The sequence below is a fragment of the Vigna umbellata genome, chromosome 5 (assembly GCF_029865625.1).
Source record: "Vigna umbellata cultivar VRB3 chromosome 5, Vumbellata_1.0, whole genome shotgun sequence".
Taxonomy (NCBI): domain Eukaryota; kingdom Viridiplantae; phylum Streptophyta; class Magnoliopsida; order Fabales; family Fabaceae; genus Vigna; species Vigna umbellata.
The window spans coordinates 32,994,520-33,008,033 of NC_142169.1; the positions used below are offsets into that span (position 1 = coordinate 32,994,520).

A 13,514-nucleotide genomic window follows, 5' to 3' on the forward strand; every position below is an offset into this window, starting at 1 on the left:
TTTTAATACAGGGTAAGACTTAAAATGAGTAACTATAAGGATGAAGTAGATAATTGATTGCATCTTTGAGATGCACATTATGCATGTTTGTATGTGCTTGAAAACTTATAGGCAGGTCTGTTTGTAATTGAAATTTGATATACAGTTCTGGGTTGCACAAGAAATGCCATTTCTGTGAAAGCTGCTCTGCAATTTACCGAAGGCTTTTGCCCTTCGGTAAATGCCCACTGTTGGTCATTACCGAAGGCTTCTGCCCTTCGGTAAATACCCTCGTTTGGTCATTACCGAAGGCTTCAGCCCTTCGGTAATTACCGAAGGCTTTTGACCCTCGGTAATTACCGAAGGCTTTTGGCCCTCGGTAATTACCGAAGGGCGAAAGCCCTCGGTAATTGTTAGCGACAAGGGATTTACCGAAGGATTTTTGGCCGTCGATAAGCCTTCGGTAAACACCCATTATCGACGGCCTGTGGCTTTTACCGAGGGCTTCTGGCCTTCGGTAATGCCCTACTTTTTTGTAGTGACACTCGCAAGTGATTGCATTAAATATAAAATAAGACTTAAAAGTTATTTTATTTAATTTACTTTTTCTTTACATATATTGATTTTTCTATTGTGTATGATAACTTCAGAGCATCTGTTTTCCTTCATCATTGAGCGCAAGTCACTTAATCATCTTCTTGCACTACTATTATAGTTCTCTCTCTCTCTCTCTCTCTCTCTCTCTCTCTCTCAGGTGAGAAATTACTAAAAATTAATTAGTTTGAAAGAATTTTCATAAACGTTAGAAAATACTAAAAATTTAATTATTGTGCCTTGGTGCAAGTACTTCTATTTTTGTCAAACATAATATCTTCATTTTATCTTTTGTTGTGGTGATCTAAAACTAATTGCATTATTAATATAAATTACCTCCACCAAGGAATCACCATGCAATCGTAATGTTTTCACCAAGGATTTTGATTTATAAATTTAACAAGTTTCATAGGAAGGTAAATTACCATAAAAGGCACAGAAAGATCCAGGTGTCTACTATATACAGTAAAGTTATCGACGTTTACTGTACAACTCCTGCAATCCAACACCTTTAGTGCTTTGCTTTACTTTATTTCTTGAATAGATACCATACAAAATCATAATTGAGAATCTTTAACAGCAGAGATTCAACGTCGACACAAGACGAGAAGGTTGCCACAAAATTTCCTTAGCATGATTGACATTCGTAATCGAGACATATATCTAGGTGGCTCCATATATAATATTTCTAAAAATGATAGATTTTTTTTCCCATAATTAAATTATGTTAATGGTGGCATAATTCCTGAAACCATATCAAACCGGTCGGTCCAACTGAATAGTCAATTATTTTACGGATAAAATTCAAATTTGGGTTATTATTTTATGATATTTATTAGACAATTAATTGTTATACATGCGCGATTGGACTAATGACCTACTCATCCGTCACCTAGTTCCTTAGTTGGTCGATCCATGAATTAGGTTTTGAAATCCAAATACGAAGCCAATGATATACAATACCCTATTCTATCATATATATCAATTCACCATTCAAAATTTCAAATTAACATTATGCCTCGTAAACCCTTCTTTTTTGTTTTTTTAGTACATGGTTGCAAACTATGGTATAGACTATGAAACGATGACTAGGAGGAGTATAACACAAAATCTAAGATATTATACAACAGTGAGGTTCCACTTCGGTTGAGATCAACCTTTGGTTCTGATAATGGTGATAGATCCTCTACCCTGAGTTTGAATCCTTGTAAGGGCTGCCACTGCTTTACCTGAAATACCAAAGGCACGATTTGAAATGCATGAATGAGTGAGAGAGTCTCCCACAGGGTGTGGAATTGGCTTTGATGGACTCATCAGCATCTGGTGATTTATATCTTTCAGGGTCGTTTCCCCTTCAACTCCTCCTGGCTTCACCAACTCAAATGGATAAGCTATTTTCTTCCGGTGACCCCCTGAATAAGAACGAGGACAAAAGGACACCTTATGAGTGCCATAGTAAAAGGTATGGAGTACTAAATTAAGTAAATCATCTTTTTTCTGTTCAAACAAGAGAAGAGTGAAAGATTATGTATGTTGTTGTTATCTAATCTCAAAGTATTATGTATGATAAGTTTTTAATTTTCCAATTACTATCTTATTTTCTATATTTCTGATCAATTAAGAGTGTAAAATTATCTGCATTGTGTTTTAGAAATTAAACTCAAAAGAGCATGTGGTACTTATGACAGAAGCATCACTTTCATCTGACTCTCTAGATGGATAGCTCCCCTGAGCAGAATCATGCTTCATTGCAGCTCCATGTTTATCATTTTCCAACGATGGTAGCTTCATAGTGCCGACGTTGTTATTGTCTGTAAATAAATAATTTGCATGTCAGTGGTGGGTATGTTTCAATTGCTATCACTGCTGCCAAAACTAGAAGCGAAGTTATAGGGAAAAAAAATGAAAGGATATGCTGGTGGTAATTTATTGCAAAATCTAAACTCCTTTTTTATGCACATATAATCTCTAGCCAAGTTGTAGGGTTGTGAAAGAAAAAAAGAACAGAGTAGAGAATAATAGCCATGAAAATTATCACTGAAGTCATTTGCAAAATCTCTCAAGTTTGAAGATGAAAAGAAGGCATACCATGGAGGATTTCAGCTGTTGAAGAGAATGCTGGAAACAAGTCTTTCTGATCAACCAAATATTGGGTTTTCTGTGATCAATAAGTGAACATCTTTCAAACACTTTGACTACAAAAGCTTGGGAGTAACTGTTGAGAAAAAAGTAGAGAACACGAAACCAGACATACATAGTTAACCTTTTGATCTTGAGAGTAGGATGGTAAGTTGTGCTGCTTGCACCAAATACCCCAACCTGCAATAACATCTTCAAGGTACCCAGTTGAAGTTTCAGCTGCAAACCAGGACTCTGCTGCAGCAGCAACAACAACATAGGGTCATAATAAGCAAATAAGATCAGAAACAATTAGAACTAGTAGTGGTAGCCAGTAACAGCATTCTTTGTAGTCCAAAAAAGGAAACAGAAAAGGATGGCATAAATACCAAGACTCAGATCTGAGTGAGTGACTCCAATGTCCAATTCCATGGAGGCAAGGCAGTGAGAAGACAAAGTATTGAGGGTGGTAGTACTCAGCATCAAGTTCCTCTTGTATACAACATTCATACAAGTGAACAAAAGGACTACTGTGTTTCACTTTAAATTATTGTCATGGGGCCCTTGTAAACTCTGAAAATACCCACCTACCTAACCATACATTAGTCAATGCAAATCAAAATAATAAATGGGCCACATTAATTTGAGTGTTGATTATGCAATGTGACTGCAAGTTCATCAAATTTTTGGTCTCGTTCTATTCAGGAAGCTCCTTTAATCACCAAAACAAAACAAACAAAAAAAAACACTGAAACATGCTTTTGGTCACCTCCAAAATATGCACCTTTCCTGTGGTGGATGCTAGAACAAGACCAACAATAACGTGACATCATAAAGGATTAAAAGGTGATGCATCTAGAAAAAAGATTAAAAGGTCACTTGATCTCAAGGCTTCTTTGAGATCATGCATCTTTAATTCTTTGTCCATGTTCCAATGTTGACTGCACAAAAGTTAGAAGCGCCTAAAGAGAGACAGGTTGAGTTCTTTTAATTTCAACTCTTTGAAAATGTTTTTCAATATTTAGATATTAGAGCTGTTGGTTTACAAGAGGAAGCAAGTTAAGCAACCACAGAAAATTAAACTTGAATATATTATGGCTGTACAAAGTTGAACTAACCACTGTACCAAAAAAAAGAAAATAGTTGAACAAGAGTTGGAAAATGGAAACAAAGTGAAGAATAGTAGGCTATTGGCAAAGGAGATTCAAAGCATCACTATCTGCTTTTCTAATTTGCTATATATCTTTTTCTTTGGCATAGTTTTTCAAAGCATGCATCACAATCTTCTTTTCCTTATTCGTTTACTTCTTTTTCTTTAGTGTAGTTTTCTTTTCATCCCTCTTCTCTGTAAGACAAGGAACACAAATGAAGCCACGCCTAATGCTTTGGCTTTTGCACCTTCTCCTAGTTCAGCCTTATTTTTTTCTTTTATCTATTCCTTTTTATAGGATATATTCTTAAATACTTTCTATTTCTTTTCCTTAAATACTGATGTTCATCTCTTTACTTTTTTTTTATTGCATTTATTTTTCTTGAATATTTCATTCATCTCGTTATTTTTCTTGAATAGTTTAAGTTGGTAAGGTAGGTGGTTATATTAGTAACCACTGCAGGAGTAGAGAGAGTGGTTGGTTTTGCAGTGATTTTCATGTGAAGATGTGAGGAAGAGAAAGGGCGAAAATAACAGGAAAGAAAAAGTAGATAAGGAAATAAATATCAATTTGACATTTTGACTTAAAAGACAATGCATAAAGGAAATAAAGAATCTTCCATTTATTATTTTCTTATCCTGAAATGTCCTATGGAAATGAGCACTGCTATTTATATAGATGATTGTGTTATAATAATTTGTGCACAAAGGAAAAAAAAACTATACAAGAAGAGAGAGAAAATTATGATTTTAAGACTTTTATTATTACAAGAAGATTTCATATTTTATATTGTTAGCGCTGAAATTGATTTATCTCATCAAAGGACAAAAGAAAAAATATGTCTATCAATAATTAAATAAGATCGGGAAGCATGCATCTATTATAGATAATAATGGAAAGAAAACAAGTTTTATTATCTTAACATCTTCCTAATAAAATATCATCCTCATATCTTATTTTTATATGTAATGAATATAATTTTTTTTTTATTAATTAATTATTTTTATAAAAAATGTCAAATATTTAAATAAAAATTATAATTATATAAATTTTAAATTAAAGTACGAATAAAAATGAAACAATTATTGTATTATAAGACAATTACAAATAAATAAAATTTCATGAAAATTAAAATGTCTATTTTTTTTCAAATGTTAATGAAGAAAAATTGATAAAATTTAAAAATATTTTTCAAAACTAAAAGAAAATATATTCAAGTTTTAAAATATTTCAAATGTCTTTTATTATTATTTTTCTTTAAATTGTAATCAAATCTTTTTTTTTTACATATTAAAAAACATTATACTACTTCAACAAAATCTCACAATAAAAAAATATTAAACTAATAATAATTTGAATTTAGATGTAGATTTTTTTTTATGTTTTTAATTATGATAAACAAGATTCACGAAAACAAAATTAAAGGATTATATTATAGTAAATGAAATGTCTTTTATAGAATTGTGGTGAACAAATTACACTTATAAGAATGAGTTAGAAAATAAAAATAACAAAATATATAAAAACAATAAAAAAGAGGATTTTACATCATAAAAATATTGAAAAGAAGTAGAATTGATAAAAATATGTGCCTTATATATGATTTGATACATTATTAAACAAAATTACATAAAAACTTTCTAAATCTCTAAACACTCAAGAGATATAATGAATTATTTTAGTGAAACAAAAGTTTTTCAAATAAAACAAAAGTAAATTATCTAAGCAAGTAAAGGAGATCAAATTTTTATATTACCTTGAAGAGTTTATGTGATTAAAACCACTTAAAACTTAAAAAATCACGTATTCATCTCCATTCCTATATCTAATTAAAAAAAATCACATATTATTTATATTTATACCAATATCAAGTCAATACAAGATTTTGTTGTCAAAAACATGGATCAAACCTGTTTATCTATTACACAGTAAAATATCAACATTTCTCATCATAATAACTTTGAATAAAATTGGTTGAGACTAGGGATAATAAAAGTATCTTAAATATGATTTGACCTCATCATTTATTATATTATAGTAAATGAAATGTGTTTGTAAAATTGTGGTATACAAATTATACTTATAAGAATAAATTAAAAATAAAAATAACTACATATATAAAAAATAATAAAAAAGATGATTTTACATCATAAAAATACTGAAAAGAAATAAAATTGATAAAGATACGTGCCTTAGATATGATTTGATACATTATTAAACAAAATTGCATAAAAACTTTTCAAATATCTAAACAGTGAAACACTGAGAGATAATAATTATTTTAGTAAAACAAAAATTCTTTAAATAAAACAAAAATAATGATATAAGAAAGTAAAGAAGATTAATTATTTATATTACCTCACAAATGAAGGGTTTATGCAATTAAAAATTTCAAATAAAATAAAAAAACTTTTTTATATTACCTTATAAATAAAGAGTTTATGCAATTAAACACTTAAAATTAAGAATCAAATATTCTCACATGAAAAGAGATAAACAATAAACAAAAAAAAATCAAACGTGAGATCTAAAAACTATTTAATTCATTGAAATTTATCATAAACTATTTGAACATAATTTTACAAGGAAAAAATGTGTAACTTGTGAAAGGAAAAAAGTACATTGAAGTTGAATATATAACAATACAAACAATCAAAAGAGAGAGAGAAAAATATGTAATAAAAAAAACTAAAAATTAAGAAAATATTCTCTTAATAATATATGTATATATATGATTACTTAATCAATTATCAATACTTTAGTAATTTACATAGAAATAAAGTGAATATATATATATATATATATATATATATATATATATATCCTCATACCTAATTAAAAAAATAACATATTATTTATACCTATACCAATATCTATGAATACAAAATTCTTTGTTAAAACATAAATGAATTCAAACGTATTTATTCATTACACAATAAAATATCAACATTTCTCCTCATAAAAATTTTGGATAACATTTTCTTTCTTGATAATTTTTTTCTTCTTTTAAAAAAGAACGTTTTTATAGACACAACATATTATATTATGTTAATGAAACCTTAATTTTCTTAGAACAAATGAAAGAATAACTTTTAATAATTTCTTCATGTACATCTATAGTTTTATCTTGCACCTCCATGTCTAATTTGGAATATAAATTTTAAACTTCAGAACATACAATTTGGAATATGAATTTTTTATTTTGTACTTTGAAATATAAAATATGTATAATTTTTGTATCTAAAAAAGCACACTGAAATATAAAAAAAATATATTTTAAGTTATATAATTCAAAATATCTTTATATTTTTAATTATACACTGAAAATAATTTTTTTAGTTTATATATCAGAATATACCATCCAGAATACAAAATATTATATTTTAAATTGTAAATTTTGGATAAAAAATTTTATGAGAATATATGTTGAAATTATGAGAGTACATAAAGAAATCACCCAAATTTTTATAGAAACCAACAGAATAAAAAAAAGTGCTCATCAGCTTCATGGGCTCTATATGATGGGTACAAAGGTTGCTAAGGCCCAGTTTTAAGCTGCTTGGCTGAGTTATTTTGTAAAGTGTCTGTCTTTCATGTTTTATTGTGTACTAGGATGTAGAATAGTAGTTTGTGTCTAGAATTAAAAAAAAAAATCAGGAATAACTATTTCTTTATCTTGATAGGTATATAGAATGCTTAGGCATTTCATGAAAAAAAAAAAATTAAAATATAAAAGATGCACGTACCTTATTATTTTTCCTTTTAATCTAAATTAAAATCATACAGTAAAAATAACAAACTTAATTGTGAACAAATAGAAAAATTGACAAATATGCAATTTCAATTGACTGATTAAAAAAGGGTTTTTTTTTTACGTATAGGCAAAAATGGAGTGAGATTCACGTATATAGAAAAAAGATATTTAAATTATGCATTTGGATAACTTGTGGAGTCCATGCGACTTCAAATAAGAAAGTTGTTCCCTCCTGTACGATTTGATCTTGACATAACCGTTAAAGCTGAAGTTGTATACTTCCAAAATGTTTTTAGGCTTTGATAATCGATTACCATGTAATCAATTACACAGTGCTAAAATCGTGCAGGGGCACGAGTTCACTTGTAATCAATTACATTCTTTCTGTAATCGATTACAGGAAGTGTAAATGGACATAAACTCTTTGGTAGTCACTTACCAATCTGTGTAATAGAAAAATCGATTCTTGTAATCGATTACCAGAGGATTTGAATGTTGAAACAATGAGTTTTTTTTAGTCGTTGACCATGTATATTGTTTATGGTTCTTGATTAATTACATTCAGAAACTTATTCACCATATCTATCTTGTTATTCTTGATTAAATGTATTTAAATATAATAAAATAAATATATTTGATAGTATTAGTTATGTTTCTAATTATAATTAATAATATTAATTATGTTTCTAATTAAATTATATTTGTTTTTTAATTTTGTCAATTAATTAATTGTACAAAATAATTATTAAAATTCTGTTATCAAAATTATTCTTGATTATATGTTTTTAAATATTATGAAATAAATATATTTGATAGTATTAATTATGTTTCTAATTATAATTGATAGTATTAATTATATTTTTAATTAAATTATATTTGTTTTTTAATTTTGTCAATTAATTAATTATTCACAATAATTATTAATATTATGTTATTAAAATTATTCTTGATTATATATTTTTAAATATAATTAAATAAATATATTTGATAGTATTGATTGTGTTTCTAATTATAATTGACAGTATTAATTATGTTTCTAATTATAATTAATAGTAATTAATTGATATGGTGAATAAGTTTCTGAATGTAATCAACACAAAAGAAACTCATTGTTTCAACACTCATACCCTCTGATAATTGATTATCAGAAGCCTCTAGTCGATTACATAAGTCATTTTTGTTATTACACAGCCTTGGTAGATTATAAGAGAATTTATGTCCATTTACACTTCTTGTAATCGATTACAGAAAGAGTGTAATCGATTACAGGTGAACTTGTGTCACGACTTTATACATAATTTAATTTTTTTTACCCATATACATAAACATTAAATTTAATGGATTAGCTCATATTGACTTTGTGCTGACTTGAATCGACTTTTAACTTGGACACCTCAATTTGACCTTCAACCTATGTCAACTTGGCTAAAACTTTGATTATTGATTATTCCTCTCAACCTTTGGCTTGAATTGTCATTTAGCTTGTGTTAACTTAATTCAATCTTTGGTCGGGACTAGGGATGACAAAAATACACATGCCCATAGATATCCGCAGGTAAAATCTGCGACAGATAGTTGGTATACACATGTATTTATCATTTGGTAGTGAGTATTTTAATATCCGTTTATAAATGAGTTGGATGTGGTATCACACTACCCTTACCAACGAGTATCCATTATCTGCAAAAAATTAAAAATATATTTTATTAGGTTAAATTTAATTAAAATTAAAATTAAATTTTTTATTAGGTTAAATTTAATTAAAATTAAGTTTATATTTATAATTAATTAATTTATATTATATTATACATAATATATATATATATATATTTTAAATTTTATTTTAAAAAATTATAAAATATCATTTTTTAAATATCCTCATGTATCCACGGGATACTCGCGAGTTTTGAAATACCTGACTATTTTTTAAATGGATATCTGACAGGTAATGTGACAAGTACTAAGTGAATTTTTTGTTATGGACCGGGTAGCGAATAAAAACCATCTGTGCTTGACCCGACCCATCATCATATTTAGCCAGGACTAACTCGTGTCGATATTTAATTGGTTCAAATTGTCTCAAACTTTGGCAACAACCAATTTGTTTAGACTTTTGACCAAATCATTACATTTTTTATCTTATCTCCAGGATGACCCATTTAAATTAACATCAATAAAATTTATATTTTTTTCATAAAAATCTGATTAATTTAATTGTAAGATTTTTTAAGAGAATTCAATTTACGCTTATAAAGTTTTATAAATTGACAATGTCAAATATAGAAAGTGATTAGATTTGTAAAAATCTATAAATTTAATTATAATGAAGTTTGGGTAAACAAATATTTTTGACTCATGAATGTGACCCATTTTAATCCAATTGGTTGGAATATGCACTTTTTATTTTTTCAAAGTACGAAAATATTGTAAGTCTAAAGTAATACTTGACTTGAAATAGTAACATTATTAGTTTCATGTCAATTTTTTTACAAAAGTCAAGTTTGTATATTTTAGTTTATTTTTCAACATAAACAAAAATGCATGTTATTGCCTTTGAATGAATGAGAGGTTGCATGTCTGTTTTAAAAATGATTTACTTGAATTTTTCCAGCGTATAAGAAACTAATTCTTGCATGCTCTTTTTATATGAGGGAAAATATATAACCACATAAGCTATCAATAGGAAAATAAAATGATGTATCTACAACCCATTTTCTCTAGACAATGATCACAAAACATTAAATAGAGATATTTAAAATTTAAATATTTTAAAAAATATTAATAATGTAGTTGTATAAAATAATAACTATAGAAGATTTTGACTATTTATTGTGTTCAACAGAAAATGACACAGATCATAAGACACGTGATACTATAGATAGATATGTATAGATGGAATTTATGTTGTTGATGAGGTATGATGTTGTTATATACCATAAAAGAAAAATATATAAAGGTTGAAAGCATCATAGTTGAAGAAACATTGAGAGTAGTGTATTACATACAAAATCAAAGGAACAATGACGGACACAATACCAGCATGTTACAATGTGTCTATAGTTAATTCTAATCAATTTTGGAAAACTGACAAAGTCCTGAAAACAGAGCTCCCTATTTTGGCCATTCAAATTGCTTTTGTTGTTGGGTTATCTCGTATCTTTTCCATAATCTACAAACCTTTACATCAAACTCGTCTCATTTCACAAATCGCTGTAAGTAAATAAAAAGTCATTTTATTTATGAAAATTATCTCAAAATTTCTTATACGTGGCTTTCTAACAATGTAATGTGTGGACATTCTAAATTATAATTGTGTAGGTTGGTTTCCTACTAACACCACCATTACTTGGAAGATTCACGCTCATTTTTGAGTTCATTTTTCCGGTAAACGGGGTTGTTAATGTCGAGGTCCTTTCGCACATTGGTCTTATTTATTATGCATTCCTTAGTGGATTAGAGATGAACTTAACTACCATCCTACACGTGAAAAGGAAAGCTGCAAGCATCGCAATTGCTGGGATCATCTTTCCCATGCTCATTGCACCATGGTTATATGGTTTGTTTCGAAAAGTTTACGGACATATTATGATGTTTCCCCTTGAGGAAAGTACAAATAAGGCTTATATACTTTGGACTTTAATTCTTACTGTTACAAGTTTTCCTGTGGTAGCACACACACTTTCTGAGCTTAAGCTCCTCTATACTGGTCTTGGAAAAGCGGCCTTAACAGCCTCTATGATTGGTGACACCTATAGTTGGATTCTTTTCACTTTATTTGTTCCATTTTCAATTAATGGTAAAGGAGCTATCTACACTGTGCCATGCACGATAATCTTTATTGTTGTGTGCATCTTTGTGGTACGTCCAGTCATTCAATGGTTTATTGATCGCAAGGCAGACAAAGATGAATGGAATGATAACCAATTGCTATTTATATTCATGGGTGTTTTAGCTTGTTCATGCATTTCAGATTTTCTCGGTGCACATGCCATTGTTGGGGCTTTTGTTTTTGGACTAATTTTACCTCATGGGAAATTTGCTGAAATGGTTATGTCAATTTCAGATGATTTTGTTGCCGGCTTTTTAGTACCCCTATTCTTTACTGGGACTGGGATGAAACTTATGCTGATTGCAATTTTCTTCCATGAAAATTGGCCCTTTATAATTATGATTATATTCTTGTTATGTGCTCTAAAGATTTTAAGCACTTTATTTGTTACTTTATTCTCCGGTATGCGTATCCGAGATGGTTTGACTTTGGGCTTGATTTTGAACAATAAAGGCGCCATGGCATTAATAATGTTGAACATTGCTTGGGATAGAACGGTATTGATCTATTTAAAAACATTGTATTCAATTACTTTTAGTTTCTTAAATATGAAATTACAGTATAATCCATAAGTTCTTGTGATGTGTTATTGCAGATATTTTCTGTACCTACCTATGCTGTTATAACTTCTGCTGTTCTTCTAATGACCATAATTGTGTCTCCCGTCATCAATGCCATTTTCAAACCAAGAAAGAGATTTGAACAAAATAAGCTAAAGACCATACAAAAACTAAGGATTGATTCAGAGCTTCGACTTATAACATGTATCCATAATACTCGCCAAGTTGCAAACATGATTAACATAATTGAATGTTTTAATGCCATGAGAGTTTCCCCTGTGCATGTTTTTGCCTTGTACCTTGTTGAACTTACTGGACGTGCTGCTGCCCTAGTTGCTGCACATATAGGGAAGCCTAGCAACCAACCTGGAGAACAAAACTTAACCAGGTCTCAAGAAGAGTTAGAAAGCATTCACAATGCATTTGATGCTCTTGGAGAGGCATATGACGCTATTAGAGTTGAGACCTTAAATGTGGTGTCAGCATATGCAACTATTCATGAGGACATATACCACTCAGCAGATGAGAAACGCACAAGCTTAATTCTTCTTCCATTTCACAAACAATTAACTTTAGAAGGTACTTTAGAAGTAACCAATGTTGTATACAAAGATATAAACCAAAATGTAATGCAAGGTGCTCCCTGCTCTGTGGGAATATTTATTGACCGTGATTTTGGGTTAGTTCCCAAAATGAACCTTCATGTTCGCATGGTCTTTGTTGGTGGTCCTGATGATCGTGAAGCATTGGCCATTGCATGGAGGATGGTAGGACGTCCAGGAACAGAACTCTCAGTGGTTCGAATACTTCTATTAGGTGAAGCAGCAGAAGTAGATGCCTCTGTTCATGATGAAACACAAGAGATATTATCTGTAGTTATAGACACAGATAAGCAAAAGGAGTTAGATGATGAATATATAAACACATTCAGACTTACAGCAGTTAACAATAATGATTCAATATCTTACTCAGAGATTGATGTTCATAATGGTGAAGATATTCCTATAGTCCTCAATGAAATAGAAAAATTTGGTTGTGATCTTTACATAGTTGGACAAGGGAATTGTAGGAACTCTAAGGTATTCACAGATTTGCTAGAGTGGTGTGAGTGCTTGGAACTTGGAGTCATAGGAGACATTTTGGTGTCAAATAATTTTGGTTCACGCTCGTCTGTGCTAGTTGTTCAACAATATGGATATGGAGGAATGATTTTTGGAAATAATCTAAACCATAAGGCCACTAACAAAGGCATATTTGAGTCTGTTGTTTGAAGACAAAATAACCATGAAGGTTTGCAATGAAGCACAACAAACATGAAAATGTTTGGTCATATTGATTTTTGTATATCATTTTAGAGTTTATAAACGAGTGTAAACTTTATCAATAACATAAAATTCATTTATTAACAAATGTGATTATTTGTTCAATATCATATAATTTTTTTTGTATTTGATTTTAGTTTTGTGGTGTATCATTTTATATTCCTCAATTGAACTAATAATTGAACAAAATTCATTCACCTTATATTT

At 29.2% G+C, this 13,514-nt stretch overlaps 2 protein-coding genes across 7 annotated transcripts; one reads left to right on the top strand and one right to left on the bottom strand.

The window, feature by feature from the left end:
* Positions 1–1,558: 1,558 nt before the first annotated feature.
* On the bottom strand, positions 1,559–3,664 carry LOC124834126 (uncharacterized). 6 transcript variants are annotated; one of them, XM_088092072.1, is made up of 5 exons: positions 3,081–3,664; positions 2,837–2,946; positions 2,662–2,731; positions 2,253–2,384; positions 1,559–1,985 (listed from the first exon to the last, which is right to left on the bottom strand). In XM_088092072.1, the coding sequence occupies exons 1-5, from the start codon at positions 3,199–3,201 to the stop codon at positions 1,726–1,728; spliced, it is 693 nt and encodes a 230-aa protein (XP_087948198.1). In that variant the 5' UTR covers positions 3,202–3,664; the 3' UTR covers positions 1,559–1,725. The 6 variants fall into 6 exon arrangements, with proteins under 6 accessions (XP_087948198.1, XP_087948197.1, XP_087948196.1 ...); XM_088092071.1 differs by having other exon boundaries at positions 2,828–2,946; positions 3,081–3,656; XM_088092070.1 differs by having other exon boundaries at positions 2,828–2,949; positions 3,081–3,654.
* Positions 3,665–10,616: 6,952 nt separating this feature from the next.
* LOC124834139 (cation/H(+) antiporter 15-like) lies at positions 10,617–13,256 on the top strand. Its single transcript, XM_047308761.2, has 3 exons — positions 10,617–10,808; positions 10,915–11,922; positions 12,021–13,256. Exons 1-3 carry the CDS (start codon positions 10,617–10,619, stop codon positions 13,254–13,256), a joined length of 2,436 nt encoding a protein of 811 aa, XP_047164717.2.
* Positions 13,257–13,514: the final 258 nt, after the last annotated feature.